Source organism: Hypanus sabinus, chromosome 18 (assembly GCF_030144855.1).
Source record: "Hypanus sabinus isolate sHypSab1 chromosome 18, sHypSab1.hap1, whole genome shotgun sequence".
NCBI lineage: Eukaryota > Metazoa > Chordata > Chondrichthyes > Myliobatiformes > Dasyatidae > Hypanus > Hypanus sabinus.
In genome coordinates, this window is record NC_082723.1 from 60992234 (window position 1) to 61010000 (window position 17767).

The following is a 17767-nucleotide window of genomic DNA, read 5'->3' on the forward strand; positions in this document are numbered from 1 at the left end:
AAGATCATGGCTGATCCAGCTGTGGACTCAGGTCCACTGCCTTTTCCCCATAAACCTTAATCCCCCTGATATGCAGAAAGCTATCTAACTGCATCTTAATTAAATTATAAAAGTAGCTTCTAATGCTTCCATGGACAGAGAATTCCACAGATGCACTGATTTGGGGAAAGTAGTTTCTCATCTCCATCCTAAACCTGCTTCCATAAGATCATGTTTCATCCTACCACAGCAGGCTAGAAGAATAACAATAAGCTGTCAATGAAATCTTGAGATGTTGGCTTCCTTAAGCTCCATCAACACCGCTCTTTGTTGTCTTGTAAATTCCTAGCCAACTTATGCTGCAAATTCTTTAGTGCTGCCAAAAATCCATTGTCTCAACAATACAACAGGAAAACCTATTGATCCTTAAGCTAAGTCCTTTCCATCTAGCCATAAGAGATCAGACTGATTTGCAACCTCTAGTTTTGTTCTTTCTGAAGTATGGAGGTAATGGTGAGGGGCTTTCAGTTGACTGAGGACCACACTGACAGCTAAAGCCGAGATGGTGGTTTGAGAAAAAGACAACCCAAAAGAGTTTGCTTTACCAAGGGAATTTTCATTTGCTTTATTGCAACAAATCATCTGCAAACCTATCCAAAATCATGCACAATATAACTTGTGTGCATACCTTTTTTTTGTGATAACAAGGAATACTCATCTGTGGCAGTTTGGAGCTGTTGGTTCTTCGGGACAAGTCCTGATTTTGAAAATGTAATTGAGATACAAGTTCTTTGACAAGATAGCACCTGGCTGTATGTTTTACTGAAGGGAAGTAACCAATAAAAGTAATCCTCCTCAGGGTAAATGAATTCTCAAAGCAATTCAAAGGCTACATGTGCCTAGTCAACAATATGCAACATTACATTGGAAAGATGCTGATTTTATTTTATTTTATTCTCACAAATCAATGAATCTGTTGTAAAAAAAAATCACTCCCTACTTGTACATAGTTGTTTCCTTTTGCTTGTTTTTTCTTTCCACTCTTTTCTATAAGTGTACATCCCAGATAAATACTTTGTGGAGATTTTGTGATATATATGATTATATTGTGTATATATGTACAATGTCTGAAATACATCTGATGGAAATGTTTGTTTGATGAACTTCAATTAAAAAAAAATTACAAAAAAAAGGAAAGGTGCTTCAAACCTCTGCAAACATTGCCCACCATTTATTGAGTACCATTTGCCTAGAATAGCTGCAAGAGATGTTAAAAGTTTTATTCCTTCACCCTGATACTCAGGATCATCCCTCGCTCATGGGTTGAGTGGTAGTGAACAGTTCAGGTGCTCTGCACCTTGTCTCACTGGTACTAAAGAGTCTTCGCAAATTTGCATCACATCCTGTGTCGTAGTTGATTTACACATTCAAAAGAAAAGAGAACTCATGGGCAAAGGAAACAGAGTTGCCTCTACCCTTCAAGTTGCCTGTTTCAAGAACTGATTGCATGTGATGTTAATCCCCCTCACAATAACCTGAAAGGTGTGGACTTTTTTTAAATAGGCAGCATTGTGATAGTGGATGCAATCAATTGCTGTAGGAAATGGTGAATATTTGGAAGAAGCTGCCAAGTTCAAGCTAATTTGAGTTAAAATAACATTAAGATTTATCAACAAAGATGTGGAGCTTTGTTATTTTACTGCTGTTCGAACTCCTCCATTTTGTACATCAAACTCAGCACCATTCCCTCATGACAGCAGCAGCAAAGAGGGGATCCATAAACTAACTCGCATCAGTACCAGGCTTGGCTTTTTCTCCACATTTCAAGTTTAACTCCGTACAGCAGAAAACATTTACAAAGGCATATTTCACTGGAAAAGGGAAAGAGGTAAGGTGAGGTGACCAGGACTAATTTATAACCACATTAACAGCTCGACTTTATTCTATCCATTTCAAATGCCAAAGAGAAATGCAACATGAGATTGCATGCAATAGAGCATAATTCATATTCAGAAACACCATTAAGTTATCTATAACCCCATAGAAATACGACTCACTTTATCTCCTTTAGGTCCTGGTGGTCCAGGGTTCCCCTGATTTTGAGAAGAGAAAAGGAAAAGGACTGTGAAAACTAATAGATGCAAACTCATTAAAACAACTGTTAATACATCAGAATGAAGTTAAACAGATTATAATTCTATCTCAAGCACATTATATTCTTGAAGGCACACTGAAGGGCAGATGTTTCACAAGCTACAGTCCACGCTTTATTGCGGTGCTTCATTCAACTGGCTCATGTGCAAGTAACAGGTACTACACTGAATGCCAGCTGACCCCCATGCTGATCAACAATTCCGTTGCTGTTAGTTCCAAATTTGATTTAAAAACGTGTAGTTCTGCATCATTGATAGTTTGTATCACACTTGGACCTGTGATACCTTAGATTCTTTAAAATTTGATTTGTTAATGAATTTATGAATGTGACCAAAAAATTTAATAGCCTGATTCTCCATCTATGTCGCATGCATGGCTGTGCTAAAGCTGTTATTTTCTCTAGAAACTTAAAAATCAATTCAACAACATTTGTTTATGATCCTATAAACTTTAATTTAGATTCACCATTAGTAACAGCAAATGATCTATCACAAAGCAGTTTAGACATGAACCGACATATATTAAGCAAATGACATTGGAGTTAGCAATCTTTCTCAGGCAGATTGACTTCATTCCTTGCAGCACAGGAGAATGAGGAGGGATCTTATGGAAGTATACACAATTATGAGGCACATATATAGGGTAAATATTTGCAGGTTTTTTTTCCCTGAGGTTGGATGAGACTAGAAGCAGAGGTCACGAGGTTAAGGTGAAAGATGAAATATTTAAGAGGAACCTTAGTGAGATAAGTTATGTAGCAGCTTTATGCAACAACTCTAGTTAGACAGCATCTGGATTATTGCATTCAGTCGCCCCGTTATAAGAAGTACGTGGAGACTCTGAGATGCTGCCTGGACTATAGGGCATGGGTATAGAGGTAAGGTTGGACAAAGTCAGATTGTTTTCTCTGGAGTGGCGGAAGCCAAGGGGAGACCTGGCAGTGCTTTATAGATTTTACTAGGCATAGACAAAGCATCTGTTCCCCAGGGTTGAAATATCTAACACAGCAGGACATGCATTTAAGGTGAGAGGGAATAAGTTCAAAGATGTGTGTGGCAAGTTTTTTTTACTCAGAATGGTGACTGTTTGGAACACACTAGCAGGGGGTGGTTGTGCAGGCAAATATGATAGAGGCATTTAGAGGCTCTTCGATAGACGCATGACTGTGTGAGAATGGAGTGACGTAGGCCTTGTGTTGACAGAAGGTATTAGTTTACTTACGTATTTAAATCCTGGTTTAATTATTTTGGCAACAACATTATGGTGGGCAAAGATCCTGTTCCTGTGCAGCACTGGTCTGTGTTCTACGATCTATCAGCAGTTTTTATTGTTGTAACTAGTTTGGGTTCAGAATCCAGGACACCGGGATCTGCGGACGGCTCAGGCACGTGTCCTTTGATGGGTGTGTCTAAACTCCGGTGGGCTGGTACTACATGAGTGGCCTGTGCTTGTCTATGTGCACAGGACTGACAGACAATGGTATCCATATACCATTGTGTTGAGCACAACTGGACCGAATTACACAGGACTGGTGCTGAATGTGCACACTACCCAGAGGCAAAGTCACCCAGCTTGTAATCGATACCCTCCTTTTGTTGGACATTGGCTTTCTGAACTGCCAGCACCGACAGCTCTCGGTTAAAATGAAAATTCTTGCCTTATATTTCCAAATCTAATGACTTTCAAAGGAAACTGGTCATGCACAATCACAGAGGGAGGAAGTTTAAAAGAAATTTTAAAATCTCGGATGTCTAATCCCAATTAAGGGTACAATTTTTTCAGTTGAGCTGATGTCAGAGTATATTTCATAACATCTTTACTCTGCCCTTGCTTGCTCTGAAAATGTGGTTGAAACTTGTTGTGATGCAGAAACAGCTCATTCACATTGCAGAGTTTGCTATAGGAGTGTATGTAGGTTATGTTAAAGGGGAAATTTAAACAGAATTATCACTGTCTGCTCACACAGGAATTACATCAAACAAATTGCATTTGTAACTTCAACGCTATGCATTTTGATCTGTTAACCATTAAGTTAATGAGAATCTGCTCCCCCATCATTTCTCCTTGTGAGTTCAAGCCTGTGTGCCATATTTCAACAGCATTATGGAGTTGTTCACTTTATCTTCAGCACTGCATAAACTCATAATCTTCCATCCTTGGACTCACTTTACACCACATGCTGTTGGAGCAGTGCTGCCAGGATAATCAAGGACAAGACCCACCCAGCCAACACACTTTTTGTCCCACTTCCCTCCAGGAGAAGGTTCAGGAGCATGAAGATACATATGGCCAGATTTGGGAACAGCTTCTTTCCAACTGTGATAAGACTGCTGAACGGATCCTGACCCGGATCTGGGCCGTACCTTCCAAATATCTGGACCTGACTTGTACTACCTTACTTTCCCTTTTCTATTTTCTAATTATGATTTATAATTTAAATTTTTATTATATTTAATTCAATTTGTACTTCAGGGAGTGTGAAGCACAGAAAAAAATATCACTGTGATGATTGTACGCTCTAGTATCAATTGTTTGGTGACAATAAAGTATTGTATTTGTCACGATGAATCATTTCCAATCCTTATGTTAATATTAAGTACTGGTGCATGTGTCTGTGCATTGATTTTGACTTAATCATCAACATAAAATGTTCAAGACATAAACCAGAGACAGAACTATTTTTAAGGTTTATTTTTCCATAAAGTTATTTGATGGAAGGAGATTTTGAAAAGAGAGGTTTAATAATCCTAAAGTCTGTGAACCTTTATGGTAATCTTGGACTTAAACACAGGATGCAATAACTGGTATGAACTTCCCAAGAATGAAAAGATACATTAAACTTAAATAAAAATCAGTATTAAGTAGTTTGATGTTATCTTGGTATTTTTTTTTACAGATCATGTTTCTTTTTATTTGATATAATTTGAATCTTATCTATTTCCTGACCAATTTATTGATAATCCAATTTTGATACTGAATGGAAAATAGTAGGTAACAAGCAATGTCTGATGGAGAAAAAGTTCAAGGGAACACAAATCTGACAGACTTACCGTTACCTTGGTTTCAAATTATGTAGTGCTCACTTACAGCTACCAACATTCCCACTAAGAATAGTTGAAGCATTTGCAACTATTTCACCTCAAATTTTGTTTTAAATACTTAGATTGCCTGTTTGTTTATTTAGGATTAAACCTATAATTCCCTCACCATTTTCTTCCCAGCCTGATGCCAGCATCCTTCTCCAATCTCTTTACCTGTGAGAGCCATTGGCCGAGGCATTAAGGGACCTTTGCTGACGGGCAGAGCTTAGAAGGTTTAATGGCGCCTGACGGCGACTCCTTTGCTTGCATCTTTGGAAACAGCTCTATTTCCATCTTTAATATCTCTAATTTTCCTTTTTGGGGTTCTTTTGAAGACCCTGACCCGGAGTTACACGCTAACTACGGTTCTTTGCGGGAATGGGACCCACATTCGGGGTTCCATAACTGGCCATTGTTTGGCACGCCAAAGGCTCAGCATAAAAACCCCGCTCGAATTTGGAAGCCTAGGATCTCGGGGCTCTGGAGATGGGCAGATCGAGGGTTGGTGTCGCGACAGGAGATACGTGTGTTATCGGAGGTGTGAGGATACCTTTGCGATTTTCAGGCACAAAGCTTGAAAAAAGCAATGTGGCGGACTTCTAACATCGTAAACCAGCAAGTTGTTTGTTACGTCTCCCCGCTCGCTGGGAAAATGGAGACACCCCTTTCTTCCTTATGCAAAGGTTGAGCAAAGTCCATCTCCCACCTCCCATCCTCATCACATTCTACAGGGGTTGTATTGAGAGCAACCTGAGCAGTTTCATCACTGCCTGGTTGGGAAATTGCACCGTCTCGGATCGCAAGACGCTGCAGCAGATAGTGAGGTCAGCTGAGAAGATCAACGGGGTCTCTCTTCCCGCCATTACAGTCATTTACACTACACGCTGCAACCACAAAGCAAACAGCATTATGATGAAGGACCCCACGCACCCCTCATACAAACTCTTCTCCCTCCTGCTATCTGGGAAAAGGCACTGAAGCATTTGGGCTCTCACGACTAGACAATGTAACAGTTTCTTCCCCTAAGCTATCAGACTCCTCAATACCCAGAGCCTGGACTGACACCAACTTACTGCCCCCTACTGTGCCTATTGTCTTGTTTATTATTTATTGTAATACCTGCACTGTTTTGTGAACCTTATGCAGTCCTGGGTAGGTCTGTAGTCTAGTGTAGTTTTTTTTTTCTGTGTTGTTTTTTACATAGTTCAGTCTAGTTTCTGTACTGTTTCACGTAACGCCATGGTCCTGAAAAACATTGTCTCGATTTTACTGTTCTGTACCAACAGTTATGGTCGAGATGACAATAAAAAGTGACTTGACTTGACTTGAGAGAACCTGTGGTATGTTGAATACCAGGTGAAATGTGAAATCTTTGGGATACTACAAGTCTGCGTCTTCGCTATTGCTTTGCTTATGCTCGGTGGTGGGTGCCGATGCTTTTTTTTACCGGTGGGGGAGGGGATTTTTGCTCGCTGCCACTTACGCATGGGAGGGGGGGAGCTTTGTGGGGGACTTGGGGTTCTAACATTTAACTGTCATTCATTCTTTGGGGCACTCCTCTGTTTTTGTGGATGGTTGTGAAGAAAAAGAATTTCATGATGTATATCGTATACATTTCTCTGACATTAAATGTACCTTTGAAACCTTTACTTGACATTTGGATTTTTAATCTCCAATATGCATTCTAGAATCTATTTTAAGCGCAGCGTGTTTCTACTGCATTGTGAAATGCCCCTTCATTGTCTTAGCTCAGTGAAATGCTCAACACACTTACTCATCATTGCAACGCAGTTCAGACCTGCAGATTAAAAAAGAACAACAGGGGACTTGAGAAGATGTGCCAGATGGTAAGATATAGCTCACCCGATCAGGAAATCAGGTGCAGCAGCTGCTCCATTGCACCAATTGTAAAATTCATTGACCGAGCATCAACGTACCCTTGAAGATCCTGTCTGTGTGACCTGGTGTCAACTCACTTACCGGTGGACCAGGTAGCCCCACTGGTCCTCTTGGCCCAGGAGCTCTTGCCTTTCCACATGTCCGGGCTCCGCAACGAGCCTGGATCCCTGCTTGGGATGAACTCTTCCCTGAGGTCCTGTGGAGTTCCTTGTGCTGCCACTGTGCTGTCTCTTCTGTGGTCTCCATCTCCAACATCTCTTTGCTGGAAATAACTTTTTCTTTGGCATTCTCAACCAGGTAATGATCACTGTTTAGATCTTTATTTGCTTTGTGCCACCTCAACTTCTTGGAAGTTGGAACATTTTTGTTTGCGAGATCGATTATCAACATGCTTTCTTCCTGCTGTGCATCAATCTCCTTCCACAGCAGTGGGATGTCTCCGTCTGGGTAAGTACTCGATGAATTAGTTAGTAATTGGGTGTCAATTGTCGGAGCGGGCGAGGTCACTGAGCGGTTGTCTGAAACACCATCCTGCTTTTGCTTGCAGAGAGCAACACCTCCCTGATCTTCAGATACTGACAGGTAGATCTCTTCGCCAATAACCTCATCAAACGCACCGGGAGTCTTTACGTTGGACCTCTCGTCAGTCTCTTCAAGAATTTCATTGAGTTTAAAATCAGGAGCTTGGTGAAAGGTAGTTGAGATCTCTTTGTAATTGTGTGGGAATGATGGGAGGTTGATGTTTGTCCCAGGCCTGCCTGGTCCTGAAAGGGTTACTGCGCTGTTGGTGAGATTCAGCAGTTCGGTGCCCCCATTTTGATTATATTCAGGTGGCTTCCCCGACGTGGAGTCTCTAACCACAGTCTTCACATGAGTATGACCTGTCATTCCTTTGATCTGAGTCAAGGCTGGTCTTGTATCTATTTCATGAGTTATATCCCCAGATCCCTGGAGAAAAACAAAGTCAGATAATGAGAGATTACTTCCACAAATATTGTTATTGTTACTACTGAGTCAAAACCAATTTTTTAAAATTGGAGAGAGATTGAAAATCTGGCTGAGTGGTGCCACAGTAACAACCTCGCCCCCAATGACAGCAAGACCAACGAGCTGATTATTGACCTCAGGAGGAGGAAACCAGAAGTCCAGGAGCCAGTTCTTACCGGGTGATCAGAGGTGGAGAGAGTTAGCAACTTTAAATTACTTCGTGTTATGACTTCAGAGGATCTGCCCTGGGACGCCAGCACGTAAGTGCAATTACGAAGAAACATGAGAGTTCCTCCCTAGGAGTTTGCAAAGATTCGGCATGACAAATAAAACTTAGACAAACTTCTATAGATGTGTGGTGGAGAGTATATTGATTAATTGCATCATGGCCTGGTATGGAAACCACAATGCTCTTGAATGGAAAAGCCTCCTAAAGACCCACACCAGCAGGTTTAGGGAAGTTATTACCCCTTAACCATCAGGCTCTTGAACTAGAGGAGGTAACTTCACTCGCCCCACTGAACTGTCCTCACAACCTACGAATTGACTTTCAAAGACTCTTCATCTCAGGTTCTTGTTGTTTGTTTATTTATTTACTATCACCATCATTATTATTATTTCTTGTTTGTTTTTCCATTTACACAATTTGTTGTCTTTTGCAGACTGATTGTCTGCCCTGTTGGGGGCGGTCTTTCATTGATTTTATTGTGTTGCTTGTACTTACTATGAATGACTGGGAACAAATGAATCTCAGGATCAGGATTCATATACATGCATTTAAATTAACTTTGAACTTTGATATGGTAGATCCAGGACTCCACTGAGTACCTGCCCAGTAGCTCATGATTTGTCTTCTACAGTCAAGACACTTGAGATACAGGCATTTCTCCACTAATCCTGATCAGATGCACACAGCATATATCTGTGTTTAATCAGAACCACTGAATCAAAGAATTTCTGTCGGTTTTAAACCTTTTATATTAATTGGCTTTCACGCGTGAGACTGACGATAAATCACAGCTTGCAGAAAAGAACTCAGCTTTTCATCTTTTTTTTCAGTCCTGATGAAGGGCCAAAATGTCGACTGTACACTTTTCCATAGATGCTGGCTGGCCTGCTGTGTTCCGCCAGTACTGAGTGCGTGTTGCTTTTCAGCATTTTCACATTTTACTGCATAATTCCAGCTCCTGAAGTTTTCTTTGTTTTTCAATAATATTTAATTTGTGGAACATTGCTTTAACAGATCCTCTTTCTGATGTAATAACTTGTTTTCATGAAGAACTTGTAGCTGAGCACATGAGAATCTTGAACAACTATCTCTGAATTCAGGTTCTACAAACCAATAACACCCACGCAAGACATTTTCTAGGTACCAGTAGGACAAAAGCAAAGTGTGAAATACAATCTACGTTATACTAGACCAATAGCAATTCACTCACACAAAAACATTGTGCACCCAATTCTCAAACTGTGTTGTACAATTGTAAGTACTTCTAAGTCACACCAGCCTCAGTTCAGTGTTGTCCACCAGTTTTGTTGTCCTGCATGTCTCCAAATGTCATTGTTCCATCACTAGTAGTCCATTCCTATCAGCTACTGCTAAGCTCAGAAATTTCCTCTCTGAATCTCCTCAGTCTATTAAGCTGATCCATTAAACCTGCCTCTATGATCGTGTTTCTGTTGAAAAACTGTCATGGTAACTGTTAGAACAGTTATTTTTATTCAGAAATAACTCTGTGAAACTTTGAGAAGTGGAAGGGAAGAACATTGTGATTAAAACTTCAGCTTCCTGGAAGTGTATGGTTGTGCAGTAAAACTAATTTTGATTGGGTATGTTTAGAAAGTGACAAAGTACAGTAAATTTTATTCTCAAAGTATATAGAATCAGAATCAGGTTAATTATCACTGGCATTGTTGTGAGATTTGTTAACTTAGCAGTTGCAGTTCAATGCAATACATATTATAGAAGAAGAAGAAGAAATAAATAATAGATAAGTGCATCAGTCACAGTATATGTATTTTGAACAGATTAAAAATCATGCAAAAGCAGAAATAAGATTATTAAAAATGTGAGGTAGTGTTCACAGGTTCAATGTCCATTTAGAAATCGGATGGCAGAGGGGAAGAAGCTGTTCCTGAATCGCTGAGTGTGTGCCTTCAGGCTTCTGTACCTTCTACCTGATGGTAACAGTGAGAAAAGGTCATGCCCTGTGTGCTGGAGGACCTTAATAATGGATGCTTCCTTTCTGAGACACTGCTCCCTAAAGATGTCCTGGGTACTTTGTAGACTAGTACCCAAGATGGAGCCAACTAAATTTACAACCCTCTGCAGCTTCTTTTGGTCCTGTGCAGTAGCACCCCCACACCAGACAGTGATGTAGCCTGTCAGAATGCTCTCCATGGTACATCTATTTTAGTTTTTGAGTGTATTTGTTGACATACCAAATCTCTTCAAACTCTTAATGAAGTATAGTCACTATCTTGCCTTCTTTATAACTACATCGATATGTTGGGATCAGGTTAGATCCTCAGAGATCTTGACACCCAGGAACTTGAAACCACTCACTCTCTCCACTTCTGATCCCTCTATGAGGATTGATATGTATTCCTTTGTCTTACCCTTCCTGAAGTCCACAATCAGATCTTTCATCTTACTGATGTTGAGTGCAAGGTTGTTGTTGCAACACCACCCCACTAGTTGACATATCTTGCTCCTGTATGCCCTCTTGTCTCCATCTGAGATTCTACCAACAATGGTTGTATCGTCACCATATTTATAGATAGTATTTGAGCTATGCCTAGCCACACAGCTATGGGTATAGAGAGAGTAGAGCAGCGGGCTGAGCACACATCCCTGAGGTGCACAGGTGTTGATCGTCAACGAGGAGGAGATGTTATCACCAATCCGCACAGATTGTGATCTTCCAGTTAGGAAGCCAAGGATCCAACTGCAGAGAGAGGTACAGAGGCCCCGGTTCTGTAACTTCTCAGTCAGGATTGTGGGAATGATAGTATTAAATGCTGGGCTGCCGTTGATGAACAGCATCCTGATGTAGGTGTTTGTGTTGTCCAGGTGGTCAAGGCTGTATGAAAAGCCACTGAGATCATATCTGTGTTGACCTATTGTGGCAATAGGTACATTGCAATGGGTCTAGATCAGGGGTCAGCAACCTTTACCACTGAAAGAGCCACTTGGACCCGTTTCCCACAGAAAAGAAAACACTGGGAGCCGCAAAACCCGCTTGACATTTAAAATGAAATAACACTGCATACAACGTTTTGTTTTGCCTTTATGCTATGTATAAACAAACTATAATGTGTTGCATTTATGAAATTGATGAACTCCTGCAGAGAAAATGAAATTACATTTCTGCATGCAACAAAAACATTTTGAACTCCGAAAAAAAGACGTTGGGTTGAAGGTTACTTTTAAGTAAAATACTCAACGTCTATTTGAGTCCTTCTTGTATTTATGAAAAACGCCAAACTTAAATTTGCCGCCAGCAGCAAACCAAAAATAACGTCAGCCAGCTGTCAACCTGAAAAATAAAAGGACTATTTCACTGAACAATGAAAACATATGAATATACGTAAAATAATAGGCAATTAAAATATTTATCATACTTGTTCAGGTTGACTCACACCTGACAATGCAGTCGCATTTAGTAGGGATGGATCGATGCTTAGGGGAGTGACCGGGAAGGATAATGTGTTTTTTTCCTCTCTGAACTCACAGAAGCGTTTCCCAAACGATGTTTGCATTGCAATGATTGCAGAATGTAAATACTCCGAATTTATCATGTCGTGACCTTGTTTGAACTCTCTCAAATTGGGGAAGTGAGACAATGTGCCTTTCTGTAAATCTCTGGCAAGCAACGTCAACTTGCGCTCGAATGCCAAAACATCCTCCAACATGTGCAGGGCTGTACGTCCTTACCCCGTTGAAGAGCTGTGTTCAGCGTGTTCAGGTGCGCTGTCATGTCTACCATGAAGTGTAGCTTTTCCAGCCACTCTGGCTGTTCCAGCTCAGGAAAGTTGAGCCCTTTGCTGCCCAGGAAAGTTTTGACTTCTTCCAGACACGCGACAAAGCGTTTCAGCACCTCCCCCCTGGACAACCATCAGACTTTGTTGTGCAGCAGGAGATCAGAATATGCAATTTCCAGCTCGTCCAGTAACAAACGGAATTGACGGTGATTTAAACTTTTTGCCATTATTTTATTGACAATCTGAATGACAACATCCATTACTTCTGTGCATTCCGGAGGAAATGTTTGAGCGCACAGTCCCTCTTGGTGCAAGATGCAGTGAAAAGTCAGCAGCTTTCTGTCCAGCGACTTCTGCAGTAAAGCCACAATTCCCTTGTGCGTTCCCGTCATATTCGGTGCCCCCATCAGTAGCTACTGACACCAGATGGGTGGTCTTTATTCCTTTGGCTCTTAAACAATTCAAGACAGCCTCACAGATGTCCTCCCCCCGTGTTTGGTCTTTTAGAGGTATCAACTCAATCAGTTCTTCCTGTGGCCCGGCAGAGTTTACATACCGGCAGAACAATGCTATTTGTTCAATATCACCTTTGTCTTTAGACTCGTCACAGGCAATCGAGTAGGCCACAGCTGAATTGATGTCTTTAATTTGCTGTCTTGTGATGTCTTCTGCCATTTTTATGGTTCTGTCTTTGACAGTCTTTGCAGAGAGGGGCATATCCCTGATTTTCTGCACAATTTCACTCTTGTTTTTAAAGTCCGTGAATAGATGTTCTGAAATCTTAATGAAAGATTCTTTTATATATTCACCATCTGTAAACTGCTTCCCGTGCCTGACTATTTCCTGAGCGGCAATATAACTGGCGTATGTCGTTGATTTTCCAGACTTCATCCATTTCTGGAAATGATTTTTGCTCAGATCAACCTTCCGCATCAGTTCCGAAACGGCTTTTTTTCTCTCATCTCCATCCGGATATTTTTGAGCAAAGGCTGCGTGTTTATTCTGGAAATGCCTTGCGACATTTGACTTTTTGTTGTTTGCTAGTTTCTCATTGCATATTAAGCATACCGGTAAACCAGTCTCGTCAACAGTGAAAGCAAATGAATCTGTCCACGTATCATTAAACGTTCTGTTTTCTTCAGTCACTTTTCTTTTTTTAGAATTCTCCATAGTTGGCTTACCTTGGATCGAAAAATTAAAGAAATCGCGCACTGGCGGGTGTCAGGTATTGGCAGTGGTGACGTATATTAATAGCGATAAAAACACGTTGCAGCGGTGTGCTCACGCAGTCAGTAAACTGCAGTCAAATAACAGCCTTGCTTTTAAGCCTCCCTCAACCCAGCCCCCATGGACGCAGATGCTGCAAAAGACGCGTACTCACAAACCCCCGTAGGCTATCTCCCTTAGCCGGAATGCTGGCTAATTGTGAGGAAATGTGTCGCCACACTTAGATTGTACAAGATCACCATAATCTTCAAATTTAGAATTACATTTCAAAAGCTAACAAACTAACATAAAATACATTTTAATTAAATACTGACCAATTATTTCCCAAAGCCACAGGGAGCCGCAGCACAGAGGTGAAAGAGCCACAAATGGCTCGGGAGCCGCAGGTTGCCGACCCCCGGTCTAGATCCTTGCTGAGGCAGGAGTTCAGTCTACTCATGACCAAACTCTCAAAGCATTTCATGACTGTAGATGTGAATGCTACTGGGCGATAGTCATTAAGACAGCTCACATTATTCTTCTTAGGCACTGGTACAATTGTTGCCTTTTTGAAGCAAGTGGGAACTTCTGCCCGTAGCAGTGAGAGGTTGAAAATGTCCTTGAATACTCCTGCCAGTTGGTGGGCACAGGTTTTCAGAGCCTTACCGGGTACTCCATCGGGACCTTTCGCCTTGCGAGGATTCACCCTCTTTAAAGACAGCCTAACATCGGCCTCTGAGACAGAGATCAGAGGGTCATCAGGTGCAGCAGGGATCTTCACAGCTGTAGTTGTGTTCTCCCTTTCAAACAGGCATAGAAGGTGTAGAGTTCATCTGGTAGTGAAGCATCGCTGCCATTCATGCTATTGGGTTTCGCTTTGTAGGAAGTAATGTCCTGCAAACCCTGCCAGAGTTGTCGTGCATCTGATATCACCTACAACCTCATTCAAAATTGTCTCTTCACCCTTGAAATAGCCCTCTGCAGATCATACCTGGTTTTCTGGTACAGGCCTGAGATTCATTTTCTTGTGGGCTTGCTCAACAAGTCTATAGGATTGTAACTATAATAGATCAATGAGGGACCAACCAACTAGGGCATTCAATCAGAGTGCAGATGACAACAAACTGAGCAAATTCAGAAAGGAGAAACAGTTATAATAAATAAATAAGCAATAAATGTTGAGAACATGAGATGAAGAGACATTGAAAGTAAATCCATAGGTTGTGGGAACTTTTCAATGATGGGGCAAGTGAAGTTATCCATCTGGGTTCAAGAGCCTGATGATTGGCGAGGGGGAGTAACACTGTTCCTGATCTTGGTGGTGTGAGTCTTGATCCTCTTGTACTTTCTTCCTGATGGCAGCAGTGAGAAGATGAGAAGAGAGCGTGTCCTGGATGGTGGAGGTCCCTAATGATGGACACTGCTTTCCTGCGGCAGCATTTCATGTAGATGTGCTCGGTGGTTGGGAGGGCTTTACCCCTGGCGAACTGGGCTGAATTCACTATCTTTAGTGGGATTTTCCACTCAAGAGTGTCTATGTTTCCATACCAGACTGTGAGGCAACCATTCTATATACTCTCCACTACACATCTATAGAAGTTTGTCAAAGTTCTGGACGTCATGCAGAATCTCTGCAAACTGGTATAATTGAAGTCTGATGTTTGATGAGGCTAGTGCAATAGATATTGTCCACATTGGTTTCAATAAAGCATCTCACAGTGTAAGTTGGTTGGTACGTAGGTTGGGATCTTCAGTGAGTTGGTCATTTGGATCCAAATTTGGCTTGATCATGGAAAACATAAGGTAGTAGAAGAGGAGAGTATATTTGACTTGAATGAAAATGTAAGTGGTCTATTTAATAAGTTCAGGGCTAACATGAAAATTGATGGTGGTGGACATTAAGGGAGATTATCAAACAGTAAAGCAGGGTATACTGTACATCAGAAGGAAATTTGGCCAGAGAAATGGCAAATGGAGTTAATCCAGACAAATGTGAGGTGATGCATTTTGCGATGTCAAATGTAAGAGGAAGATGTTCAGTAATTAGCAGGATCTTTAGGAGCATTGACACATTGAGTGATTTTGAGGTACAAATCCATACCACCCTGAAAGTGGCAACATGTGAATAGAATGGTACTATAGTTGTCTTCAGCGGGCAATGCACTATTATAAAAGTCGGGAGCTCATGTGTAAAAGTTTAGTTGGGCCGTGTTAATGTATTGCATCCGGTTCTGGTCACAATATTACAGTAAGGATGTGGTGGATTTTGACAAAAAATTAGAATCAGAATCAGGTTTAATATCACTGGCACATGGTATGAAAGTTATTGTTTTGTGGCAGCAGAACAGTGCAATACATAATTTAAAAATTTATAAATTACAGAAAGAAGTATATATTTTAAATTCAGTAAGTAGTGAAAACAGAGAGAGAGAGAGAGAGAGAGAGAATGAAAAAATGGTGAGGTAGTGCAGAAAATATTTTATGTGCAGAAAAGGTTCACCGGGGTATTCCATAGATTAGAGATTATGAGCTAGAAGGAGGGTTTAGACAAACTTGGATGGTTTACACTGACATCAGAGGTTGAGGAGTGACCTACTTGAATTATATAAAATTATGGGAAACTTTGATCTTCAGTCTTTTTGCCACGGTTGAAATGTCAAATACGAGTGAGCTTAGGTTTAAATTGAGAGGTGGGAAGTTTGATGAAGATGTGCTGTTTGACTTTATGACTTTACGTTCAAGACAAGTCTAATGCTAGGTACCTGGAATGTGCTGCCAGGGGATGTTGTAGAAGTAGACAGGCACATGAACAGGCAAGGAATGGAGGGCTATGGACCATGTGCAGGCAGATGGGATTAGTTTAGACCAGCATCATGATTAGCTCAAACACCATAGGCCAAAGGACCTGCACTACTTAACATTCCATGTTCTACACAAAGATTAATGAAATAAGCGCTCCAGGAGAGAGGGTCAAAACGTTAGATAGATAAACAAGCCTGCTGTACCCTTATAATTATCAGAACGTTATGTAGAGCCACTTCAAAGCATTTTCATCTCATTGTCTGTTATTACAGGCTACTCCAATCAAATACACTGAAGGATTTCTGAAAGCATCTTATTCTGGGATATATACAAAATAGTTAGTCACGCCAAATCTAGCATTAACTATTGGCTTTGAGTTCAATCTTTGCAATAATCATTTACAAAACTAATAGTAGATCCAAAGACTGCCTCATCAGTTTTCATTAAAATCTTTGTAAAACGCACTCACTTTGAAGACTTAAGAAATCTGTTTAAAATTATATTTTTTTTAAATATAGCTGTCCTTTAAAAATTTGCCTAGGCAACCCATAAAGTAAAATTTATAAACTTCTCTTCAAATCTCAACCTCCAAATGACAACATTGGAAGTTAGTCTTTTCCCACAGGAAATGTGAAGAACATCCCAGTTATTTCTGCTGGTAAACGTAGACAATGAATTGAAGGCTCTCCAATTGTAGAACAGAGTGATCTAGGAATAATGGCGCATAGTTCCCTGAAGGTGGAATCTTATGTGGATAGGGTGGTGAAGAAAGCTTTTGGTATGCTGGCCTTTATAAATCAGACCATTGAGAATAGGAGTTAGGATGTAATGTTAAAATTGTACAAGACATTGGTGAGGCCAAATTTGGAGTATTGTGTACAGTTCTGGTCACCGAATTATAGGAAAGATGTCAACACAATAGAGAGAGTACAGAGGAGATCTACTAGAATGTTGCCTGGGTTTCAGCACCCAAGTTACAGAGAAAGGTTGAACAAGTTAGGCATTTATTCTTTGGAGTGTAGAAGGTTGAGGGGGGACTTGATAGAGGTATTTAAAATTATGAGCAGGATAGAGTTGATGTGGATAGGCTTTTTCCATTGAGAGTAGGGGAGATTCTGATTATATGATATATATGTACAATGTCTGAAATACATCTTACAGAAATGTTTGTTTGATGAACAACAAAAAAATAAATTACAAAAAAAAAAGAGAGTAGGGGAGATTCAAACAAGAGGACATGAGTTGAGAGTTAAGGGGCAAAAGTTTAGGGGTAAACCGAGGGGGAGTTTCTTTACTCAGAGAGCGGTAGCTGTGTGGAACGAGCTTCCAGTAGAAGTGGTAGAGGCAGGTTTGATATTGTCATTTAAAAAAAAATTGGACAGGTATATGGACAGGAAAGAAATGGAGGGTTATAGGCTGAGTGCAGGTTGGTGGGACTAGGTGAGAGTAAGCATTTGGCACAGGCTAGAAGGGCCAAGATGGCCTGTTTCCGTGCTGTAATTGTTATATGGAAGTTGGAGCAGGTTTTGATTTGAGGATGGAAGGGCTCTCACTTGAGGAAGTAGAGGGGGTCCTCAATGTGTGAATGTAGAGGGAGCCTTAAAATGAGAAAATAAAGGGAGTGTTAATTTTAAGAAGTGGAGGAAGCCTTTATTTGAGGAAGTGCAGGGGGTTGA

The 17767-nt window shown here is 40.8% G+C and overlaps 1 protein-coding gene across 1 annotated transcript; it reads right to left on the reverse strand.

Moving 5' to 3' along the window:
- Positions 1 to 215: 215 nt before the first annotated feature.
- LOC132407259 (collagen alpha-1(XXV) chain-like) lies at positions 216 to 7686 on the reverse strand. The gene is made up of 3 exons (XM_059993519.1): positions 7194 to 7686; positions 2037 to 2072; positions 216 to 233 (listed from the first exon to the last, which is right to left on the reverse strand). The coding sequence occupies exons 1-3, from the start codon at positions 7500 to 7502 to the stop codon at positions 216 to 218; spliced, it is 363 nt and encodes a 120-aa protein (XP_059849502.1). The 5' UTR covers positions 7503 to 7686.
- Between the last annotated feature and the right edge of the window lie 10081 nt (positions 7687 to 17767).